Here is a 24,820-nt window from a genome sequence, read left to right as displayed (position 1 = left end):
GATTAAATAGTTTTAAAATATTGTAGCGGGGTTATAGTTTTTCTTTAGGACTGCCTCCTTAGACACGTCCCCCCCCCTTTCAGAAAATATGTTCCTGAATGTCTTTGTCTCAGTGTACACAACGATAGCAATGCCAAGAAGTGAGTCAAGTTGGGGGAAGCCAAACAGTCTAGATTACAGGAGGAGAACAGCGAAGCAGACGCTGATCCCAACTGCCTTGCTGTATTTGCCTATTTATTTGCCAGAGCTGTAACTGCTTTCATAAGATTTCAACCACCTGAGATTCCGTATCACATCTATTTGTTCTTTCTGCAGACTCTCACTCTCTGAATGTTGGGTCTTACACAGTGTTTTCCTAGAAATTTCCTCATACCCTGCCCTGCTATAATAAGCAGAGAACATTGCGGGCTTTCACTCCATGCTCTGTTAACGATGACGGCCCTCTCCCTTGCCTTGCTGAAAGTGATACCCCCTTTCTGCTAAGGGTGACAGCCCCCCTCTCCTCTTCTCTGATAAAGGTGATAGTCCACCTCCATTGCTCTGATAATGTTGACTCCCCTACTCCCCTGCCTGGCTGAAAGTAATACCCCCTTCTGCTATGGGTGACAGCCCTCTCTTCTCTTCTCTGATAAAAGTGATAGTATACCTCCACTGCTCTGATAAGGGTGACTGCCCCGCTTCTCTGCCTTGCTCAAAGTAATATCTCCCCCCTTCTGCATAGGGTGACAGTCCCTCTCTCCTCTTCTCTGAAAAAGTTGACAGTCTACAACTACTGCTCCGATAAGGGTGACGGCCTCTGCTCCCCTGTTCTGAATTTTGAAGGAAATACTATAATATTATATATTATAATAAACAAATAGCTGTAATCAAACTGAAAGAACAAACAACCATTTATATTAAGCCGTTAATTAAATAAGCTTAATTTGTTTAATATATAATTTCACGGTCTCCGCTACATTTGTTTGAAATTTATTTCCGAACACATGAAAATGAAATGTAAAGAAAAATGTGGTATTAATCATCACCATACAATATTAAGAATGGCTATAACTCACAGGAATGAGATCTACAATGACATAGTGTTTGCGAGCATTGGATATATTGGTCTGTATATGCTGTCTGGAACCTGAGTAGATTTTATGGCAGTAAATTATGATGTCGGTGTCTGATTCCCTTTAAGTGGCAGACAACCTGCTTGTTTATTTTATATAGGGTAATTGCACTTGTATTTTCTTTCCAGTTTAGATAGGAAATTAATTAACCCCCTGCAGCTTCCGAGCACAATCTTCGACATCCATTTATTAATATTTTCCCAAGGCAAGTTATTTGTTATATAGTTCTTACTGTTTATATGTCAACTTGTAAAATGTTAGGGAAAGGAATATTTTAGTTATAAAAATTCATTTTTTTTATGTGTGATCCTGCATCAGCAATGCTATTTTCTTCAGAGAATATGGTCTTCTCCGGTCGGAGAAGTTTGTTGCCCATGCAGAGTAAAACATGGCCCCAGTCTCTCTTTGCTTCATCGAGCAATCAGAATTCTCCTGTTGGGAAAGACTGGATGTAGAGAATGTGGTCATGGGTAATTGCAAAACTCAAGTAACTTATCAGATCATACCATAACAAATTGGTTTCAAGATGGCCTCATTTTTTAAGAAGGTTGAAGACTTATTTTTCCTCTCTAAATTCCATGCTTTGTAAATAGTAGCTACCTCAAACACCCAACTTGAAAAGACCTGACCAGACTATTTTACCATTATTCAAATGTTGGTTAAAAACTGGCCTTTGTAATTAAGACCCTCGTCTTTCTCATGTTTCAATTCTTCTCTACCCTTATTTTACACCCCACCTACTAACCCAACACTGAGATTCAAGAAACAGTGCCATCGCAATATATTTGTTAATTGTAATCTAATTTAGCTGAATTGTAAATAAGTGTCCACCTGTGTTAGTTTGGTGAGGATTTGGCAGTGGGTTGTCAACTATCTCCACCTTCAGCTGTTTTTTTTTTTTTTTTTTTTGTAAAGACATTTTTTGTTTTTGTTTATCCTATTTCACTAGTTAGTGATTGACATCGATCTACTTGCAAATTTGCCACTGTTCATTCTGCTGATTTGAGATTATTTTATACTAAATACTATGTTGACATTTTTATAATTGGAAAAAAAAAGAATAAATAGCCAAGCTACATTAAATGAACTGAAGAAAAATAGCAGATTTTGGCATTTAAATCTAACGTGGCAAATATGGTATTGCAATGAATTACTATTGAATCTTATCAAGTAAAATGCCATTGATATGATTATAATTACATTTACCTCGTCTTCTCTGTTGAAAACAACAGCTGCAATTACCCAATAAAAAAATGCAATTTTACTGTTGTCAGAATCAGTTGCACAAGGTAAAAATCACATGACGTTCTATGTATAATATACACAAATACCTTGTATCTCAGTTATTTAACTCACATTATAATGGAGGTACCTGAAGCCACGTCTTTCCTTGAAACATTCATCTTTGAAGTGGTAATTGTGGTGCGGTGGGAATATACAATGAAACTTCAGCTTACAAATGAACTCACATACATGTTTAAGATCATGCAACTCACATATCAATTGGCATACATACTGTATAAGATTATACGACCCTGTAAGTCATATATAGTTGCCTGTTTCTGATCTGACATGTTATGTTTCACAAAATATTCCTTTTGTTCCAGAACCAGTGTGTGCATTACAAATTTTAGGATATGTCAACCTTCATCGAGCTTGGACATTACATGATGTGTGATGTGTTGATATGAAACCACTTAGCAAATTTCTTAAAGATTAAATCATTCCTATTGAACATGACTGGTCTCTTTCTTATTTTTACCTAGAATCTTAAGACTGTTCTTTGTATGGGTACTTTTTGTAGAAGCAGGTGGAGTCGGGTGTTGCAAGGTCCATTCCCACAAAACAGTAACCAAGACTGCTCAGAATTACACGAGTTGTGACCAAAAAAAAAAAGAGAAAGAAATGTAGATTTATTTAACGCAAAATCTAAATGTACAATATTTAATCGGAAAATCTTGCAGCTGAGTCAAGAGCTTCATACTGTGCTTTATCCCTCACATCCATTGCCATGGTCTTCTTGCTAGTCCTCTTCAGCTCCTGGAGCGTCACCTACCAGGAGCCCATATTAGTTGCACTCTTGCGAATGTTTGAGAGTACATTGAGGTCTACAGAGGATTCCTCAAGACTGCGTGATCCTCCATAGACAATGCCTCTTTCCCTACAGCTGTTACAGAGTAGTCCCTACATCTCTTGATTCCATTGAAATTACAGTAGAATTCCAACACAGTCAATGTGAGTATTTCAAAAAGATTGTATCTGTATATAATACTCATTTTGGAGGGGGTGGGATTGGGCGACAGTGTTGCTTTAAGGTTGCCCATGGCTCTAGGCAGGATGCAGTTTTGGGCCCCCTCCTAGAGTCCTGCATACATATATATGCATGTGACCAGGGGTGGATCCGGAGCCCCACATAGGGAGGGGCACACTGGCCATACCCCATTTCCCCCCACTGTGTCATTCTATTCCTATCCCCCCTGGTTTGTATGTTTCAATGAGAATGTGGTGGGGGAGGGAGCATCACTGGGCATGGAGCAGCCTAAATATTGTCCTTTGCTTCTTTCTTATACTTTTCTTCCAATGGTATTTTATTCAGTTACGTTGTTTCATTACTTTTGAATACATCAGCTCTATGGTTTAATCTCCAGTGAATATGCCTCGGATTGATTAACAATATGACTTCCTATGTTGTTTCAATAAAACTTAAAATAGTAATACAAAAGCTCAGATTTACAACAAATTCATACATATTTATAACTGGAAAGAACATAATGTGATAATTATAAATTACGAACGTTGAGTCACAATGCAGTGTCCCCAAGTTTATGTATTAATTAGTCAATTGGAAATGAAAGGACAGATGGGGAATAAACCATTATTAGAAATATTTATACTGCCCTTTTATTTTAATGGATTGATATTCACTGACATTCAGAGCAATGTAATGGCATCTATTCTAAATACGGCTGCTGTCTATTTTTAAACAAAGCGTTTTGATTTAGACCAATGCTTTATGAAAAAAAAAATCACAAATATAAGACCTTTATTTTAGTGATAAACAGTTTTTTCAATTTTTTTTAATTCATCATTCACAAACCGTTTCATAACGTCCTATATCTCGTCTTCATTTATATTAGTTTTACTTCTTTTAATTTACAGATTTAAAATATCCAATTAATTTCAACTCATGTATTTATCATCCTACTCTCTCAATTATCACTATTATTGTAGAACTCTCACTTATAATAGGTATCTCTTTGTCCCAAAGATGACATCTTTATAGAACCCATGCTCCTTCCTCTGGTCCAGGTTTGTAATCTCCAGCTAAGGATATGATAGCATATTGCCCACAGTCTTGCTCTTTGGAACTTTAACTTTAAGAGTTTCCAAACACTTTTAAAACCTTTTACACGCTTCCCATTTTTTACCAACATTTTGCGCTATTAGCGTTAAAGACACTTGAGTTGCTTAGTGTACAAATAGATGTAATTAATTTTTGCAGGGTTTGGGGTTTTTTTGCACAAATTAAACTATATCTATAGGTAGGGTTGTGTTTTTTTTAACATAATGGGCTTCTTTTCCTGGTTAAGATATCAGGTGATCCAACACTGATATAACAAGTTGTAAAATCAAAGATGAACGCATTGGAATTAATTAACATTGTAACTGTGTCTTAGAAAGCCCTTAGAAGGACAGTATGCAATATTAAATAGTCACTATATTTATGCAACTAATCATTAGAAAAGGAAAGCAAAAAATATGTCTGCTTTAGTGATTCTTGGTTGTTGTTTTCCTGTTGTTCCTCTTTGCTGATACACTGTGCTGTCCATATGCTATCATTATTTTTAAGACTCTTCTCCAAACACACAGTAAATAATGTTCCATTTCTTGTGATCAGTGTTCCTGTAATTCTGATATTGACGACTTGGCCTCTTTGGAACAATGCTTTGAAAACTCAAATATCAAAGTGATCCTATTATTGCTGACACCTACATCCTACATCACCGTTACAGCACTTTTTTGTAGTTGTTATTTTTTTTTTTAACTTTAACTTATTATATATGGCCAATATATATATACATATTTTGGCCATATTAGTCCAGAGTCCAGTGGTGCAGATATAAAATAACCGCACCACTGGACACTGGATATCTTCTAATACCTTTTTATTGGACTCATTGAATTTGGGAACGTAAAGCTTCTGAGATTCTCGCTGTCTCAAGTAATGCTTTAGACTAGAGAAAGGTGGTATTTCAAAATGCAGTTAGTCCACTAAACAGGTATTACAATATAATAATTCCATCTGTAATTTTATATACACATATACATGTATGGAGAAATTGTAACCCTCAGTAAATTTAGTGTACTGAATCCCTCTATTTTCCCATAATACACCAGTATGTTTCTCTCGATCGTACGGTATATACCTACCCTAGATTTAGCACATCCTATACTTTTAATTAACTTCTGGTATCTCTGAAGCTACCATCTAGAACTGACAACCAATGGCCTCTAAAACTTTCTACTTGATATTGACTATGGCAACCTCCTGTTCATAATGTGCCTTTAAATGAGCATGATGGGAATTGTAACTGGAAACCATATATTTTAATTAATTATATATGTGTCTAACTGCACCTTTCCCCATTTGTTATATTGTGTTATAGTTATTAGATTCCCATAACTATGCTGATCGGTTTTCTAAAGATTCCATTATAAGTTCTGTACTATTAGAAATGTAGCATTTGATAATGAATAGTGTATAAGCTCTCGATGAAGTTAAGAGAGATTTCTTGGGACTCAACCTGTCTAATTTTTATTTTATCTGAACCTTTGTTTCTTTCTGGCCTATTTGTATCATGGGGTCTAAAGACACATTAGTACATTATGCTTAAAGGACCACTCTAGGCACCCAGACCACTTCAGCTTAATGAAGTGGTCTGGGTGCCAGGTCCAGCTAGGGTTAACTAATTGTTTTATAAACATAGCAGTTTCAGAGAAACTGCTATGTTTATCAATTAGTTAAGCCTTCCCCCTAATTCTCTAGTGGCTGTCTCACTGACAGCCGCTAGAGGCGCTTGCGTGATTCTCACTGTGAAAATCACAGTGAGAGCACGCAAGCGTCCATAGGAAAGCATTATGAATGCTTTCCTATGTGACCGGCTGAATGCGCGCGCAGCTCTTGCCGCGCGTGCGCATTCAGCCGACGGGGAGGAACGGAGGCGGAGAGGAGGAGGAGAGCTCCCCGCCCAGCGCTGGAAAAAGGTAAGTTTTTACCCCTTTCCCCTTTCCAGAGCCGGGCGGGAGGGGGTCCCTGAGGGTGGGGGCAGCCTCAGGGCACTCTAGTGCCAGGAAAACGAGTATGCTTTCCTGGCACTAGAGTGGTCCTTTAATATGGTAATGATAAAAACCTAAAATGCTCACAGTTCAGAAAAATGACTTTGGACTTGCATGAGTCAGTTTGCCAATAACAGCGATGTGATTTCAGCAGTTTTCTGTAATTATTAAATGGCAGAGCGCAGGCATTCAAAAAGTTTGTTCCAACCTGATAGATTTGTGGATTTCTATAAACTAATGAAGTATCATAATACGTTACCATTTATAATATAGTCTATGTATGTTGCTTGAACACTGTGTTTGTATTTTGCTGAGCTAATATAAAAAATTATAATACAGAATAAACAGAAATACTCTCACTTTGTTTCTTTGCACACCTGCCAATTTAGTTGTATTTATGGGAAACAAATCAAAATTAAATGAACACTATAGTGTTAGGAATACAAAGCTAAATACAAAGTGTTCCTTTGCTCCCCTTCCCCCCTACCTGATGACCTCTAAATTAAATTTAAAGGGATACTTTAGACACCATAACAGCTTAATTTTGTTGAAGTGGTTATGGTGCCTGGAGTCCCCTGACACCATCCTACTGTACATTGTTAAATAGTTCTCCAACAGTTTAACAATGAATAAGGATTCCTAAGCCTTCATGACTTAAACCCCCGCTGGAAGTATGACTAAGGTAGAGATATACGCCACGTTAGCCATACGAATCCCTTCCAGTGACAGGCCACAGTGAGAGGCCGAGAGAACACAGCCGCTAGCACTTTCAGCCTATCACTGTCATCCATTGCTGCTCGGGCTACTACAGCTAACACATATTAGCCCAAGCAGCAGAGATAAAGCTGACTGGGGGAGACCAAAGGCCATCACTCAGTATTCAGTGTCTGAAAATGGTTTAACACTGAATAACGGAATGTCACTTGGAGACTCCAGTGAGATGAAGTGGTTATAGTGCCAAGTCTTTCCCTTTAAATTTAACCTGTAGTTAACCTTCTGGTAGTGAGTCACAGTTTGATTTCAGTAAGATGTTATTTGTATTGAAGAAAACTGTATATAAAAAAATGCTCTATATAATTTTATTAGAGTGACTTGGGCCATCAGTTCTGGTTAGCTATTTTTTGGAGTCCTAGTAAGCTATGTATCATCATTACTATAATTAAAGGGAGAGTCAATTATTCATATGGAGTACATTTTGATGCATTAAATACATAATTCATTAAAAAAATAAATAATATATATATATATAGTTACATAGTTACATAGTTACATAGCTGAAAAGAGACTTGCGTCCATCAAGTTCAGCCTTCCTCACATATGTTTTTTGCTGTTGATCCAAAAGAAGGCAAAAAAAAAAAAAACAGTTGAAGCACTTCCATATACATTAGAAAATATAAGAAAAAGTGTAGAGTAGGTTAGCGCTAATAATATACAAAGGAGGCAGCAACCTTACAGAGGGTCACCCTCTAACCCTCTGGGATAAGGATGTACAGGAAAAAAGGGGAGAAAAGGCTGCGCCAAAAGATACAATAAAATAAGTCCCAATAAAAATATAAAAAGGATATATATAAATATATATAAAAGTCAATATAAAAAGGAGGATAAAAAACATTTATCCTCCTTTTTATATTGACATTAGAAAATATGTTGTTTCCACTGACGTCCTATAGCATTACGTCCTCTGTATTACTTTTACACAAAGGGTTTGATTTATTGCTGCAGCAATTTCTTAAAATCTCTGAAAGGATAAAAAACTGAAGACAGAGATGGGGATAGGGCTGCTCCTTGCACCATAACTTATGAAAATAGCAAAAAATTGTTGTGGTTCTTAAGGTGTCCATTTAAATTCTGTAAAGTATTGAGCAAAACGTTTTAGAAACATTCTGGTAACTATAATAACTTATAAAACTGGCAAAAGATTGTTGTGGTTCTTGGAGTATCCCTTTAAATTCTGTAAAGTATTGAGCAAATAGTTTTAGAAACATTCAGGTAATTATATTAACTTATGAAAATAGCAAAAGATTGTCATGGTTCTTGGAGTGTCCCTTTAAGTTCTGTAAAGTATTGAGCAAAAAGTTTTAAAAACATTCAGGTAACTGTAATAACTTATGACAGTAGCAAAAGATTGTTATGGTTCTTGGAGTGTCCCTTTAAATTCTGTTAAGTTTTGAGCAAATAATGTTAGAAACATTCAGGTAACTGTAATTCCAATTGGGCATGTTGCTGCGGGGGAGTTAGAGCCCAGAATCAGTGGCTCTGTAGCCCCATATCCCTTGTGTGGTGGAGGGAATGCAGAGCCCCGATACTTGTGATTTTTCTTCCCTTCCATGATGCTCCCCTTAACAGTCTCCATGTTGAATCTCAACCGGGAGCAGAAGCAATCACACTAACTATATTTCTGCATCTCTCATATGAACATGCATATTTTAACTAGACTGCTAATGAAATGAACATACGGTTCTAAACAACAATATCCTGAAAAATATGAAAAAAATAAACATATATCTTCTTAGTTTAAAACTGTGTGATACAGTCACACCATATGGCCATCACGTGGTTATTCTTCAACTATATCAATAAATAGATAGATGAAGATTTATTTTCTATTCATAAATTAGCATATGACAAAAATAAATTGGCATTATGCTAGACCAAATGTGATATGGAAATATGGGCTTAAGAATTCAATATATTTTCCATACGAGATGGGTATAATATGTAGATGTAATATATTGCAGAATATTGAGAGAAATGCTTATGTCACTTGGCACTTGGGGAAGATATGTACGTTGGCACCCCCTTCCACTAATTGTTAAACGTTTGTGTTGGTCTATTTGTGTGTATCTCCTAACCCTTCTTGCATGTTTCTTCTAATTCCCTTTTTCAACATTGTCAGGGTTATTTAGTAAAATGAGAATTAAAATTTAGTTTAAAGTTAAAGGACCACTATAGTGCCAGGAAAACAAACTCTTTTCCTGGCACTATAGTGCCCTGAGGGTGCCCCCAACCTCAGGGTCCCACTCCCGTGGCGCTGAAGGGGGAGGAAGGGGGTTAATCCCTTACCTTTTTTCCAGCGCCGGGCTCCCTTGGCGCTGGGACTTTCCTCCCTCTTCTGACGTCCCTGGCTGAATGCGCATGCGCATTCAGCCAGTCTATAGGAAAGCATTCTCAATGCTTTCCTATGGACGCTGGCATCTTCTCACTTTGAAAATCACAGTGAGAAGCGCGGAAGCACCTCTAGCGGCTGTCAATGAGACAGCCACTAGAGGTTGGATGAACCCTAAAGTAAACATAGCAGTTTCTCTGAGCAAAAAGGGTTAAACCTAGCTGGACCTGGCACCCAGACCACTTCATTAAGCTGAAGTGGTCTGGGTGCCTAGAGTGGTCCTTTAATTTGAAATTCAAGGCCAGAGAAGCAGAACTGAAAGCACGCATAACTAAGAGATCTTTTTACAGTTCAGCTACTTTGGTCTTAAACTTAGAATTCACCTTGACTTCTCATGTTAGTGCATAGCTGTGTGTGTCTCTTAATCCCATTTCACCCTCTCTTGTGTGTCTCTCAAACCACATTATTACCGGTACTTGCGTATCTCTTAATCATCTTACCTCTTGTCTGTTTAACGCTTTTACCCTTTTGTGCCCCTCCACATACATAAGTACATAGTGACATCTACAAATATATACATACATAGATACACAATCATACTTGCACTCACATACAAGGCATGCAGTGTCACATACACAGTCACATACAGAAACACAAGCACACACTGTCACAACTCACATAATTACACAATTATACACAACCAGTCATATTTTTTTTTTGTGTGTCATTAATCCACAACCCAATGTTTGCATTTGTGAGGCACGTCACTCCCTGCTAGGCCCATGTAGTGGATAATGAAATCTTTATCCCGAATCCTGCACAGTCACACCACAAAGAATGACAAGCAGGACAGGAGAACAGTGTCTAAACCCTTTCAGCCTGTCACCTGGGGTACTGTTCCAGTTATATATTACATTATTGCATCGGGTGTATTTTTAATATTTTGGTAATTTCAACATCTTTAGTTAAAATATGTGTGGGCACGGTAGTGCATTCTTTCTCTTTTTAATGTGATATTCCTTGAAAAATTATAATTTACTTTTTTTGCTGGCAGAGTTAGTGGCAGACCTCTGCAGTGACATTCAATGTGATAATACAGCAATAAACAAAAGGGTTTCAGCTTTTTTCTGACCTAGAAATGAATGACATTCATAGAGTACACTTTGTACATTAAATGATTCTTTTGTGTAATAATATGCATGCGAAACACTAGTCTGTGCATTTTGTATTTTTTTTTTTCTGCATAATTGGGTTCGCTAAATTAATGTCTTTTGGATTATTTTTAATCATTAGCTTCTAGCACGCACAATTCTTACATTATAATCCATATAGCGGTAAACGCACAACAGTGAACTATTAAAAAATATGTATTTTAAATGTTTTTTTATTGTGTTTCCTTCACTTTGTTAAGAGCAGCATTTGCATTATATAACATATTTTTTATCCCAATTTATCCCTGTTTCTTAAAGCAAACTGACAGCCCGATTTAGGATACATGGCAAATCTCATCTTTGTATTAAAAATAAGATTTGTGTTAATATGCATTCTAAACACCTTGCAATCATCACCATTGTCTTGTTTTTTTAACCAAAAGAAAAGATAAGTAGCACTTGCAAAAGCTCTCCGTGTATTGTTTGCTGTAAGAAAAAGTGATCAAAAGTAGTGTAATATCCAAGAATAAATATTCTCTTGCTCTAGGTTGTTGTAAAATTTAAAGATTGCGTGTTTTCATAAAGATTTCCATCAACTCAGCAGGGATGCAGAAACTATTGCCCATTTTGTGGTTGACATGAGTTCAGTGATGACACTGACACCCACACGTGTGAGCAAAATCCACAGAAAAGACATGGACATTCTGAAAAACAAACGCTAAAAGGGCTCAAAGAAATTGGGTGCATAATGCATCACATAAGAAAATAAATATAAATTACATGTATCCTGTGAGTAATTTAGTTACAGACCAATAATATTGCTGCACAGATTTTTAAAAGTAGGCAAAAAGTGTATTTCATGAAAGTTGCGCACAGAACTCAAGTTGCTATGGTATAATCACACGTAGTGATGACCTCTACTTCACTCCATTTTTAATGGAGGCAAGCATCTGGATGTTAAAAGGACATACCACTTCATAATTCTTTAATACCGTGTCTTTCATGGGAAAAAAAAAAATCTCACAATAAAAAAGTGGAGTTGCTTGAGAATGTTTTTATTTTAATGCTACCTAATTAAAGTGTTAATGTTATAAGTGTTTTTGTTTTCACTGTTGCCATTTTTTCTTTCCAAGGATGGCTTCACGAGTTCTCTAAGAGGGTGGGTATGCCGTACTCTATGGTGGAAAAACATCAAAGCTCAGCCAATGGTAGCATTCAAGCCAACACCAGTCAAGAAGGAAACACCACGATGGAACTCACCGGTGGGCCTTTGTTGCGAAGCTCTTACATCACATCATTGTACTTTGCGCTCAGCAGTCTCACCAGTGTAGGCTTTGGAAACGTTTCTGCCAATACAGATGCTGAAAAGATCTTCTCAATCTGCACCATGCTAATTGGTGGTAAGTCCAATCTCCACCATATATTACTCTCTCAAAACATAGGGATATCTGTGTGTATGTGCTGGCTTGCTAAAGTTCTGGTTGTTTTCAGCACAGGTTATAACTTAGATGTTGGATAGAATTGCAAACAGTTAATTGTTTCATAAAATCCCAACACATTTCAAGAACATATTTAATGTGGACAGAAAACACTCTAATTATTACACGTGCTGAATACGAATAATGAGGAGAGGGGCTAGTAAACTCTCAACAAGTTAAAGTTATATTATGCAGGTAAAAACAGTACGTGCAGAAAAACTTCTTGTAAATGTTAATACCAGAGAGACAATAAAATAAGTAGACATATCGCTTTCTCTAAGCAATAATAGCCAACCACACATCTAAATAAAAAATCTACTGATTTCCTAAATGTAAATATAGAATTAGTTGTATTATTTTATTAGTAATTGGAGAGAATCTACAAAAACCCTTCTTTTTTTGTAGGTGAAGGGAGTAAGGTGAATTCATGCTTCATATTACAGGTAGTTTGTCATCCATGCTCAGGAGGCTGAGGGTGATGAAGGGTTACGTTCGGGAGTGCAGCTGTTTTTGCACAAAAGCAGCTAAAGGTACCCGGGCACTGGGTACTTTAATAAAGGGAGTACAATCATTTGGAATATCCCTCAATTTGGAAATAGAACTTTCACATGCAAGATGTCTGCACAACACAATGGCTAGCACATGTTAGATTGTTAGATACAGTTGCGTGTTAAAGAAAAAAGTAAAATACAATAAATGATTGTGTTTTGATTTGCATCAAATGCCAGGCTACAATGGCACATTTGTGTGAATTGAAGAAATTCCAAATCATTTGCTATAATATAGCATGCCGGTGCCTAACCATCCACAAACCTTCGCCAAATATTATTTAGTCAAACACAGAAAGTTCTGCTGTGTTAAAAGTTGTTACTTTATCTCTGCTGCATTTTTAACGGGCCCCTCCAGTGCCCACAATAAATAAAAATCAATGTTTAGTAGATATATCCCTATGTGTGCATTTTTTCATTAGGCGTATACAGTGGCGTACACGCGACCCATGGGGCCCTGGTGCGAAAATGTATCCGTGGGCCCCCCCCCTGCGCTTACTCAGCGCAGGCCAGGGCCGCAACACATGGCGGCGGGCACCTGGTCGCAGGGGTTGCAGGGCTGCGACCCCTGTATGTACGCCAGTGCATACAGATGTACACACACTTAAAGGACCACTACAGACACCCAGAACACATCAGCTCAATGAAGTGGTCTGGGTGCCAGGTCCCTCTAGTTTTAACCCTGCAGCTGAAAACATAGCAGTTTCAGAAAAACTGCTGTTTCACTGAGGGTTAATCCAGCCTCTAGTGGCTGTCTCATTGACAGCCGCTAGAGGAGCTTCTGCGATTCTCACTGTGAAAATCACAGTGAGAAGACGCTGAACGTCCATAGGAAAGCATTGAGTAATGCTTTCCTATGGGCGGTTTGCATGCGCATTCGGAGCTGAGAGATCCCCAGCGCCAAGGGTGTCCGGCGCTGGAGAAAGGTAAGTGTTTAAGACATACACACACTCATGAACAGACGCATACACACTAGCTAACAGACACACACACTCAGTGACATACACACTCACTCACTTACAAAACACACACACACAGTAACACACTCACTGACACACTAACACTAACACACACACACTCTAACACTAACAGACACACACTCTAACACTAACACACACTCACTAAAACTAACAGACACACACACTCACTAACACTAACACACACACACTCTCTAACACACACACTCTCTAACACACTAACACACACTTACTAACACACACACACTCACACACACACTCACTAACACACACACACTCACTAACACACACACACTCACTAACACACACACACTCACTAACACACTCACACACTCACACACTCACTAACACACACTCACACACACACTCACTAACACACACACACTCACTAACACACACACACACTCACTAACACACACACTCACTAACACTCACACACACTAACACTCACAAACACTTTTTTTTTTTAAATGTAATCCCCCCAGCCTCCCTACCTTTAGAAGTGCTGAGGGGATTCCCTGGGCTCCAGTGGTGGTGGTGCTGCTGCTGGGCAGGTTATCTGGCTGGCGGGCGCGCGAGGGAGCACTTTCCCCTGAGTGCTCCCTCTTCAGCTCCCTCGCGCGCCGCGTACTGATTCCGGAGCCGGAAGATGACGTCATCTTCCGGCTCCGGTTTCAGTGCAGCGCACGAGGGAGCTGAAGAGGGAGCACTCAGGGGAAAGTGCTCCCTCGCGCGCCCGCCAGCCCGGTGATACCACGGCCAGCCTCTGGGGGCCCTGAGGTGGCCGGCTCCTGGGCCCCCCAGGGGAAGAGGCTGGCCACAGTGGGTACATACCGGGTCGCAGGGCGGCCGGGCCCCCTGGTGGGCCGGGCCCGGTCGCAGCCGCGACCCCTGCGACCCTGGTATGTACGCCACTCGGCGTATATGTAAAAACAGTTTGCAAACTCTGCAAATCTCTTGTCTGAAGCTTCTGCAAGCCTTCTCCATCTAACCCAGCCCAGACTTTCTGTGACTGCCCAATTATTGATTGACATCCAAGGGGTGTAATAAGGTTAATTTTCTAAAAGTGCTCATTTCTCAGAACAAAAAAATAATATAAAATAGAACAGAGTCAGACTCTTCATAAAGCTATAGTTCTTTAGATGTCTGGATTGTCCCTGTAACCACCGTTTATACTTCAATGGCATATATTTGGGTGTCGTAAAAAACAATTGTCACTACCAGAAAAGTGAGAGTTCACTGAAAATCATCGCTCGACATTAAGAAGTTTTTTTTAGGGACTTGCAAGTCATACTAAACTGTAATTACAGAATGGGTCATTGACGTTCAGCTATCACATTATATGGCTGGTTCTCTTTGACAAAAATATATCTCCACTAGATAGAATTCTGTTTAGAGGAGATACAGGCATTCATTTCACAAAATGTATTTTTTACATTGCTGGCTTGAGTTGCGGAATATACTCTGTCTCCTGGCTATGATTTTCATCTGCAATTCAAACCACTCTGCATCCCATTGTAAAGCTAAATGCAGGTAAATTGTTCCTTTGGTGCTTGGAGCAATTTGAGCTCCTGCTATTTTAATGTTAGTCGCTCAAAATGTTTCAAAACATTGAATTTAGGTATTTTGCCTGGTTGGCAGCTATCATTTGGGATCTTTATATAAACATATGCAGCTCACTGCTGTATTCAAATTATTGTAGTGTCAAACTTTTATTGACTGTGTCAAAAGGAGTTTCTTGAAAAGGTATTTGCTCTAAGAATACACCAGTAGCCAACATGGGAGAGGCAGATTGCCTTTGCAACCAGCATTGGGCAACCAGCGTTGCTTGCACCGTATTTAAATCAGTGGAAATATATAGTAATTAAGTTCAACAATCCATGACCACTCCAACTCTCCAGTTACTTTACTGTAACTGCCTCTAGTGTCTAAGGGAGCATGGGAGGAGTTGAAAATCACCCAGTGGCATATCGTGGGTTGCAAGCACCTGGGGCAAGACAAGTATTGCTACCTATAAACCCATGGACAATTAGCACTACCCAAGTTCCTTAACAGACACCTAGTTAGCCTCACTCCTCCTTCCCTACCCGCCTTGTGATGTGTGTGACACTGATAGTTACATTGCGTAATTTTGAAAATCCATATCACGCCTAAATTAATGTGTATAGTTTATACACACTACTTTGAGTGAAGTGGAATTAAAAATTACGCAACTATTAGTGTCACACACATCATGGAGACAAGGTGGTTAGGGAGGAGGACAGAGGCCATCTAGGCGCCCGTTAAGATGTACCGGTATGACACCATTTAATAGGTCTATTAATAGCGTAATTTCCAGTTGGAAGATTTTTTCATATGAAATTTTGCGCCTAGGGCAACTGTCCCAATGGCTACACCACTGAGATCACCAACAGCTAGGAACAAGTAAAAGAAGAGATGATGATAGAATTAGATATTTGATGCATTGTCCAGCCTCCTCTCTTTCTCTAAATGTGTTTGTCTTGTGAATTTGATGAATACTTTGATGTATGTGGAATGTTATGTTTCATCCCAATGTCATTCAAGCTTCATATGCCCTCAAATTATGCCTAATAATGAGATCAATACATCAGTTTTGTTGTGCTCAGCAGTGTTTTCTGCCCATCTCATATTTGTCTACTATACCATAGTGCAGTAGGTGACGTCTATATTTTATCTTCTGCTTATGTTATTGAACAACTTTTGCATAATATTGATTGATTGGTTTTTCCAGTTTCATATGTTTCCACAATCCGTACATCTCAACAATTCCATATTTTATCATCATTTTTTTTGTCAAAACTTACGTAGATAGCCATTAAGAATGGCACACTTTGTTAATGCCATTAACGCAATAATATATTGCAAGCTTCCCTGCTTGTTTTTACTACTGCTTTTTTACTTCTATTCTGTTTCTTTCTGTAACATTCTAACTATGGTATGTTCATTCTGGTTCAGTACTGTTCTTGTCCTTTAATTTTTTTATTGTCTTCATGTTACGCAGTACTGTGCAGACCTAGCTATGAGCTTAGATGTGACTGTTGGGATAGCTCTGGATTTGTTTGCTTATTTTATAAAATGTTGCCAGCTATGCATTTCCTGCTTGCAATTGAGATATTTGAAATGATGGCACCTGAATTCCTTTTTTTTTTTTTTTTTGCATGCAAATGCTCTCATTACAGATGTAAGTTGAGTAGCTTTGTCCTTGTCTTACCCAGCTATTGCTCTGTGTTTAGCGCTCATGCATGCAGTGGTGTTTGGTAATGTCACTGCCATTATTCAGAGGATGTATTCCCGTCGGTCCCTGTACCACACTCGCACCAAGGATCTCAAGGATTTTATCCGAGTGCACCGCATGCCGAAGCAGCTGAAACAGCGGATGCTTGAGTGTTTCCAGACGACCTGGTCCGTTAACAATGGCATAGATGCCAATGAGGTAAGGGACATAGAAAGACTTTGGCAGCTATGAAAACAATACTTCATATAATTTCAAAACGTTTGTGTGATGGTAAATAGCCTATTTGTTACATGGTAAAGTTTTCTGGCCAGATGGCCCTACAGTCCTGAGGAAAACAGAAAAATAGTTTATTTCTGGTAGAGGTGTTCAGCAAAAACAGTTTGTTTTTAAAAGTATTGCCAATTGCAAACCAGGTCAGTAACCTATTAATCGCTAGTGAGGTGGGAAACGCATTTCACACTTCTATGTTTATAACATATTATGTTTCTCCTATGGACCTGGTAATAGTGCAGATGTTTGTCTTTTCATCTGAAGCGGTAGCTTTTCCTTTTCCATACGTTTTCTGACTCATTGGCTGACTCATTTTAGAAACATAAAGATATTTGGAAAAGCTGCACTTTTAGGAAATTTTAAGAAACTTTTGTGCAAATCTGCAAGGAATTCAAAGTGAATTTATTCAGCTATTTTGACCTTGGTTGAAATTCACTTTGAATTTGCTTTGAATTATCACATAGTAAACAACCCTGCATGGGGGTGCAGGTTCTTCCAGGAATACAAAATGGTTTATTCGATGTTCAGTAGATATTCTCTGCCTCTGCCACGTGTTCTTGGAGGGGCCTGCTTGCCAGCCTCCTGCCAAAAGACTATGGGACCTGTACCATGCGAAGAGACTTTGTTCATGCAATGACTCTATTCTGTTCGGGAACCCAACAGGCGTACGAACCAGAAACAACCCGGGAGCTTGTTAAGCCTAATTGACAGTTTGTAACACTTTCCACCACAGTGTTCTAAGTGTTCACTAAGTGGCCACTGTTCGCATGAATGACCACGAGGTGGCGGCCATCTTGTTCCCACGAATGCAGGCAGCGGTGTCTGGGCATGAATCTCATGGAACTGAAATCGATCACAGAAACACCTGAACACCGCTAGACTTCCAGCATCGCCTGTGTTCAGTTCTACACAACTTAGAAGGGCACTGTTCGGTGGAAAGGTTCCCACGAACAAGGTAAACAAGCTCCAGGGTAAGACTATTGACTATGTTCGGTAGTTTGTTCAGTTTTAAACTACCGAACTTGACCGACCGTTAACACTGATTTCATGGAACTATTGGACATAGGGCCATGTGCACGGTCACTCAAAATTATGACTTCCATGGAAGTCCCAAACCCCTGAACCGATGATTTGGGTGATTTTTGGATATGTTGGTCACCCAGATCGAGGCTATTAGGGATGTAACTTTTGTGGGGTTTTCATGTGTTTTGGGGGTTCTTTTGGGGTGTTGTAAAATTGTACGTTTTTCTGTGCCTAGAGATAATTAAGTTTAATACAGTTCCTGACTCAATTATCTCCCAGGCACAAAGGAGGAGTTTGTGACATGTATAAATTCTTTGACTGTGCTTTCATTAAACAGATGACTTCCCAGCATAGAGCCTCTTCTCATGTGTGGGGGGAATTGCTATAATATCACTAGCTCTTGTAAGAGCTATACTGCTATACTCTCTTGGAGGAGAGGTCTTCTCACTGGGAGCTGGATCTAGGAGTTTGGTCCAGGGTGAGAAGGGACAGCGAGACCCCAGCCAAGCTAAGGGTCTACAGTGGTTATGGTGTCCGGTGGAGTGCTCTGGGTACTCAGCAACAGCTAGGAAGCACGATTGGCAGAGGTACCCAGTCGGGGTGCCAGGCGGTCTGCCACATCCTCAATCTTCGCAGGCTGAAGCTTTGCCTTCATTGATAAACTGGTGGAGGTGGAGTTATGCTCCGCTTAACACAGTGCCAGTGGTAGAGGGCAGTGATTGGCTGAGAGCATCAGCTGAGCATTTTTAGTCACTCACTACCCCAATCCCTGGTATGAATTGGAATGGTGAGAGACAAAAACATATTTCAGCCTGAGGATATCTGCTAAACATTGAGCAAAACTTTTAGTAGTGATGTGAAACCCACTGAGTCCAGGCACCATAATTACAATTTGATGATTTTTTTTTTTTTGATTTTTTTTTTCAGCTCTAATTAAATGTTTCCCTTATTTTGATATATGTGGGAACACTAATAGTTATCCAATTTAAATACATGTAAAAACAGAAAAACATGAGTAGGTAACAAAGTTTCCCTTGGTAACAAGGTGATGCAAAAATAACAAGTGTTATGGTTTCTTTTCTCTCTTAAAGGGCACTTTCTAAACAAACGATAGACTGGAAAATATCAAATTTATCAGTTTTATCTCTTTATACTCGCTATACTTACAAAATTGTATGTTCTTTATGTCATGAACGTTAATGTATTGGTCAAGGTTTGAACACTTACAAGAGATGCCCTGTTTGTAGAGAACCCTGTTTTATGCTTTATCTAAAACTGATTTAGAGAGCACATGGCATGTACAACCTGTAACAAATGTCACTTGAGCTGTACACAAGGCTTCAAAATAGATTTACAGAAGAAGTCAGATCATACAAGCATTGAAGTGTGTGCAAGCTAATTCTGTCCTTCAGAGGACATTCAAGGTCAGATATGATGAACTGAGGTTTGTTTTCTATCCCACAAAAATCCACATCTGAAACAGTAGACTCCTATAGTAAGATAGGAATAAAGGCTTTGCACGCCGAGACCATGTAATTCCACCGTGTGCATTGAACAAGACACAATAGCTTCTTAAATTGCCGGAGGCTCGACATATCCGCAGAGATCTCAATACAATAGGGATGCTATTGTCATTCTGAACAAACACACTGATACAGAGAAGCCTGAGCTGGCAGCCAGCCTACTATTAGAGAAAAAGAGACTAGCCAAGCTGTCATGTTTGCTTATTTTGTGTCATCAGGTTTAACCCCTTTATCATGAAAGGTCTGGGGACTTACTCTACAGGAACAGTGGGATAACATTAGAGAAACATTGTAAAAGCAGACATATCAGCAAAACTTTCTTTTAATTTCATCAGCGATCACATAATCAATAATGCACATAGGTAGCAAATAAACATCTAAGACTGTATGTACATACAATATCAATAAAAATGATCTTTATAGACAGACAAGAAAGACAACTGTAGTCTCCTACAAACACCATAAGGTGTACATCATGGGGGCACAATGGGGGCACTGAAAGATCTGCTCTCCAACCTGCAAAAGAATATACCGGCTGATGTGGCCTCCTTTTGCACAGACCTCTCTGGCCTCATGGGCAGACTGAGCACCCTTGAAACGTCCTCAAAGAGCCAAACATAGAGAATTGCCGATTTGGAGGCTGCAGTGGAAAACCTACAACAGCAGCAGGCTATGACCGAGCAAAGATTTACAAATCTGGAGGACATGAGGCAACGGAAGAACCTCAAGATAAGGGGCATCCCAGAGGACATACCGGCGGCAGAATTCCTGCACCTGATAAAGTGCTTACTGGCAGCATTCCTGACACCTAAACAGGCGAAGTCTGTTGCCCTAGAAGGTGTTTTCTGCATTCCCAAGCCTAAGCCTGGTAAAACGCTTCCAAAATAGGAGATAGGTCATCCACGACAGCTCTTAAAAGGACTTCCTAGTTTGCATTGAAAGGCATGAACCTCTCATTTTATAATGACGTCTCTGGAAGTACATTATCTTGGAGAAGATCGCTACAACCGTTCACCTCCCTACTCCGAGAACGTACGATTCGATACAACTGAAAGTCACCCTGTTCTCCCCATAATCACACATGGAGGCACAACCTACACAGATCAGGATATGACCGGAGCATGTGCCCTTCTGGGGACCCTCTGCCTCAAACAAGAGTCTCTGTGACAAAAGAAAGCCCTGGCCGCAACCCAAAGATGGGATCTGAGGAACATCACCCCGTTCGTACCACAGCGGGCTGAAGCAGATGCCTACGTAGCAGTAACCACCTGAAGGCTCCCGCAACCTCCCCTACACTAACCAATTAAAAGTTCAGGACTGAACATAGTTCACCATATGTTCACTACTATCACCCGTTCACCCCGCAATTTTTGCTACACCCATTAAAGGGCGGAAATACACAGAATGCCCATGCTCCATAGAGTTAGTCTTTTGGCCAAATCCTCCCTCTGCCTCCACTTATGACTTACTAGAGACGAGTCAAATTTTGAAGGCTGTGAGGAGTTAAACCTCAGGGAAAGTGGTAACCCCTACACCTAGTACCAAACATCATTCACAAGACAAACCTGTCCTATAGGGGTCATCCTGAACCAAACAGGGTTCACCTCATCTTATATCACCCTACACTATATATGCACCCCAGCTAGCTGGCATATAAGCACGCTGACAGCGAGTGTATACCTCCTTACGAGCCTGGTGCTATACAAGCGCTGTTTGCTCACCAGTTTATATCGCGCAGGTCAACTAGCTGGCGATTATAAGCAATTGGTCATAGCCTCTTACAACCAAAAACCCTCAACTCCCTGACTTTGTCATTTCTGTGTATTGTATTATTATCTCATCATATGTCACATCGTTTTACGGTGTTTGTTGTACGATGTTTTCTCATAACAGTGAGTCTGAGACAAAAATAAAGAATTTTAAAAAAAAGATAATGAAACATAATGAAGAAAAATAATAAAAAGGTTTAAAAAAACAGTACTAAACAAAGCTCAAAAATTGTAATAGTCTTTTAAAAATACCGAATGTAGGCAAAGATAATGATCTTAGATTGTTTAATCCTGCCACAGCTCCAACTTAATTCGTACTCTTATGAGATTATCCCATTTATTGTGAAATTCACCCCCTGCGGCACCTGTGACAGATAGGGATGCAAAACACATTTATATATAGTAGAGAGAAACTTGGGTGAATTTAGGTATTAATAATATAAATCTTGCGGTGCAACCCGCATCTAAATATAAACCAGTAGTAAAGAGGCGCACTCAGAGGTCTTGTTCAACGTGTTTTATTCAAACGAACTTTGTGACCTGTTGAAAAAGACTCGCCAGGGTCGAAACGCCGATCAGGTCACAAAGTTAGTATGGAAAAACAACATGTTGAACAAGACCTCTGAGTGCACCTCTTTACTTCTGGTTTATATATACAGGGCCAGGCCAAGGCATTGTTCTGACTGGATAAAAGGATGAAATGCTCCCCCCCCCCCCCACATCCCCAACAAAACCACACCAAGCAAAAAAATAATATGTTATGCAGTGTATGTAGTAAATGCAGTGTCTGTGTAGTGGATGCAGAGGGTGTATTTGTGTAGTGGATGCAGTGTGTGCAGTGGCTGCAGTGGCTGTGGATTACATGCAGTGTGTGTAGTGAATGCATTGTGTATCTGTATAGTGGATGCAGCATGTGTGTATTTTGTAATGGATGCAGTGTGTGGATAGCGGATGCAGAGCGTGTGTGTGTATATAGTGGATGCAGTGTGTGTATGTGTGTGTATAGTGGATGCAGTGTGTGTGTGTGTGTATAGTGGATGCAGTGTGTGTGTGTGTGTGTATAGTGGATGCAGTGTGTGTGTGCATAGTGGATGCAGTGTGTGTGTGTATAGTGGATGCAGGAGGGAGGGGGTGAAAAGTGGCAGAGTGACTGAGGGAGGGGGTGACACAGTAAGGGAGGGGGTGACACAGTAAGGGAGGGGGTGGCACAGTGAGGGAGGGGGTGGCAGAGTTACTGAGGGGGTGACAGAGTAGGTAACCGCTAGCAGAGTGACTGAGGGAGGGACTGGGTGACACAGGTGACAGAGTGGGTGACAGGTGGCAGAGTGACTGAGGGAGGGACGGGGTGAAACAGGTGACAGAGTGGGTGACAGGTGGCAGAGTGACTGAGGGAGGGGATGACAAGTGGCAGAGTGACTGAGGGAGGGGTTGACACAGTGACGGAGGGGGTGGCAGACTGAGGGAGGGGGTGACAGGTGGCAGAGTGACTGAGGAAGGGGGTGACACAGTGAGGGAGTGGGTGACTGGTGGGAGAGTAACGGAGGGAGGGGTAGCAGAGTGATGGAGGGAGGTGGTGGCAGAGTGAGGGAGGGGGTGACAGGTGGTAAAGTGACTGAGGATGGAGGGGGTGACACAGTAAGGGGGTGGCAGAGTGAGGGAGTTGGTGACAGGTGGTAGAATGTCTGAGGGAGGGAGGGAGTTGGTGACACAGTAAGGGAGGGGTGACACAGGAAGGGAGGGGTGACACAGTAAGGGAGGGGGTGGCAGAGTGACTGAGGGAAAGTGGGAGGGGTGACACAGTAAGGGAGGGGTGGCAGAGTGACTGAGGGAGGGAGGGGGTGACACAGAGGGGTGGGGTAACAGTGAGGGAGGGGATTGTAATTTTTAAAAATACCTTTATTTTTTTCCCTGGTGGTCCAGTGGGCTGTCTCTCCGCCGGGTGTGAGCTGCAGACTGTGCAGTGTCTAGCACAGATATCCAGAAGTCAGAGCATTGCCGTGGTAACCTGTGGAAACGCTCTGATTGCCCAGAGAGTGCGAGACACTGCACAGTCTGCAGCTCATACTGAGTGGAGCTGCAGACTATGCTGGCTTTCTGCCTCTCAGGGCAGATTGGAGGGGCCTCGCACCCGGCAATACCGGGCAAGCCGCCGGGCCCCCTCCTGGTGTCGGTTCTTGGTGAGGGACCGAGGACCTGACACAGTGTGCATGCCCTATGGCGAGTTAGGCAGCCGCCTAACTCCCCTAATTAGAGAGCCGCCGGCCCACCACTGACAGGGGTGACAAAAGAATGCCACCTGGAGCCGAGGCTCCCCTGCAGGCTAAGGCCAGGCCAGCCCTGTATATATATATATATATCGACTGGGCAGCTATTGCTATTAAGTTGTTATACCTCCCCACATACCCTAAGTGTAAAGAACGCTACAGAATAACAGTCAGAGTGCTCTGATTGGTTAGCTTGGGTGACATGGGAGAGCCCCTAACAATATTAGACTCCCACCTGCCGCCAATGGGTGCCCTGGCTGGGGACATTAGATTTCGCTATTTAGTAAGTAGCCCTCAACCACTGACTATGGATTGGGGCAGCAGGATCACATTAGTTAGGATGTCTGCCCCCTGTGTTTAATAATTAATTGCCCCCCATCCACTGGCCACACGGGTGGACAGGGGGTGGAACGTGCTCCATCTACCCACTACTATTTTTTTAATGTAAAGTCCCCCATCTGATAGCCATGGGTGGGAACACAAAAGAGACTATGTTCCCCCATTATTTTAAGGCCCATCGCCATGGAATTGAGCATTTTAGTGACTTAGCCATAACGGTGTCCCGGTTACTAGTTTTCTTTGTTTTGCAGATATGTGACATGTGGGGCATAAGGGAGGTCTTCAACCTCCATTATATTATTATAGGTGTCACATAACCTCTACAGGATATTTTTTATAACATTATTGTTGCTGCTGACCAGTCACCACATTGGTACCCTTGTACCGCCATGGATTAATACAACTATTTAGTTAGAGAGTAACAGATGGACGAAATTTTGTGTAAATGATAATTTTCACTGAATTTTGGCCAACACGAATAGGCATGTCACTATACTTAGGTCAGATGGAAAAATAATTTGGTCTGATCAAATAAACACAAAGCTAAAATGTTGTCCATGAACACATCCAATATAAAATACATTAAGGGCCAAACTAAGCCCCAACATACATTCATATAATCACAGATTGACAGTCGAATTAAACCAAACCTGAAGCTACTAAGAAA

The 24,820-nt window shown here is 40.5% G+C and overlaps 1 protein-coding gene across 1 annotated transcript in view; it reads left to right on the top strand.

The window, feature by feature from the left end:
* The window catches only part of LOC134571554 (potassium voltage-gated channel subfamily H member 8-like), a 428,010-nt gene that overhangs the window by 365,056 nt on the left and 38,134 nt on the right, over window positions 1-24,820 (top strand). Inside the window, exons 8-9 of the mRNA XM_063429898.1 lie at window positions 11,840-12,106; window positions 16,964-17,163. Of these exons, the coding sequence (XP_063285968.1) occupies window positions 11,840-12,106; window positions 16,964-17,163 (467 nt within the window). The remainder of the gene's footprint in view (window positions 1-11,839; window positions 12,107-16,963; window positions 17,164-24,820) is intronic.

This window comes from Pelobates fuscus, chromosome 8, assembly GCF_036172605.1.
Source record: "Pelobates fuscus isolate aPelFus1 chromosome 8, aPelFus1.pri, whole genome shotgun sequence".
NCBI classification, from domain to species: domain Eukaryota; kingdom Metazoa; phylum Chordata; class Amphibia; order Anura; family Pelobatidae; genus Pelobates; species Pelobates fuscus.
Note: the sequence above shows the minus strand (reverse complement) of the source record. Positions and strands in the feature narration are given on the sequence as shown.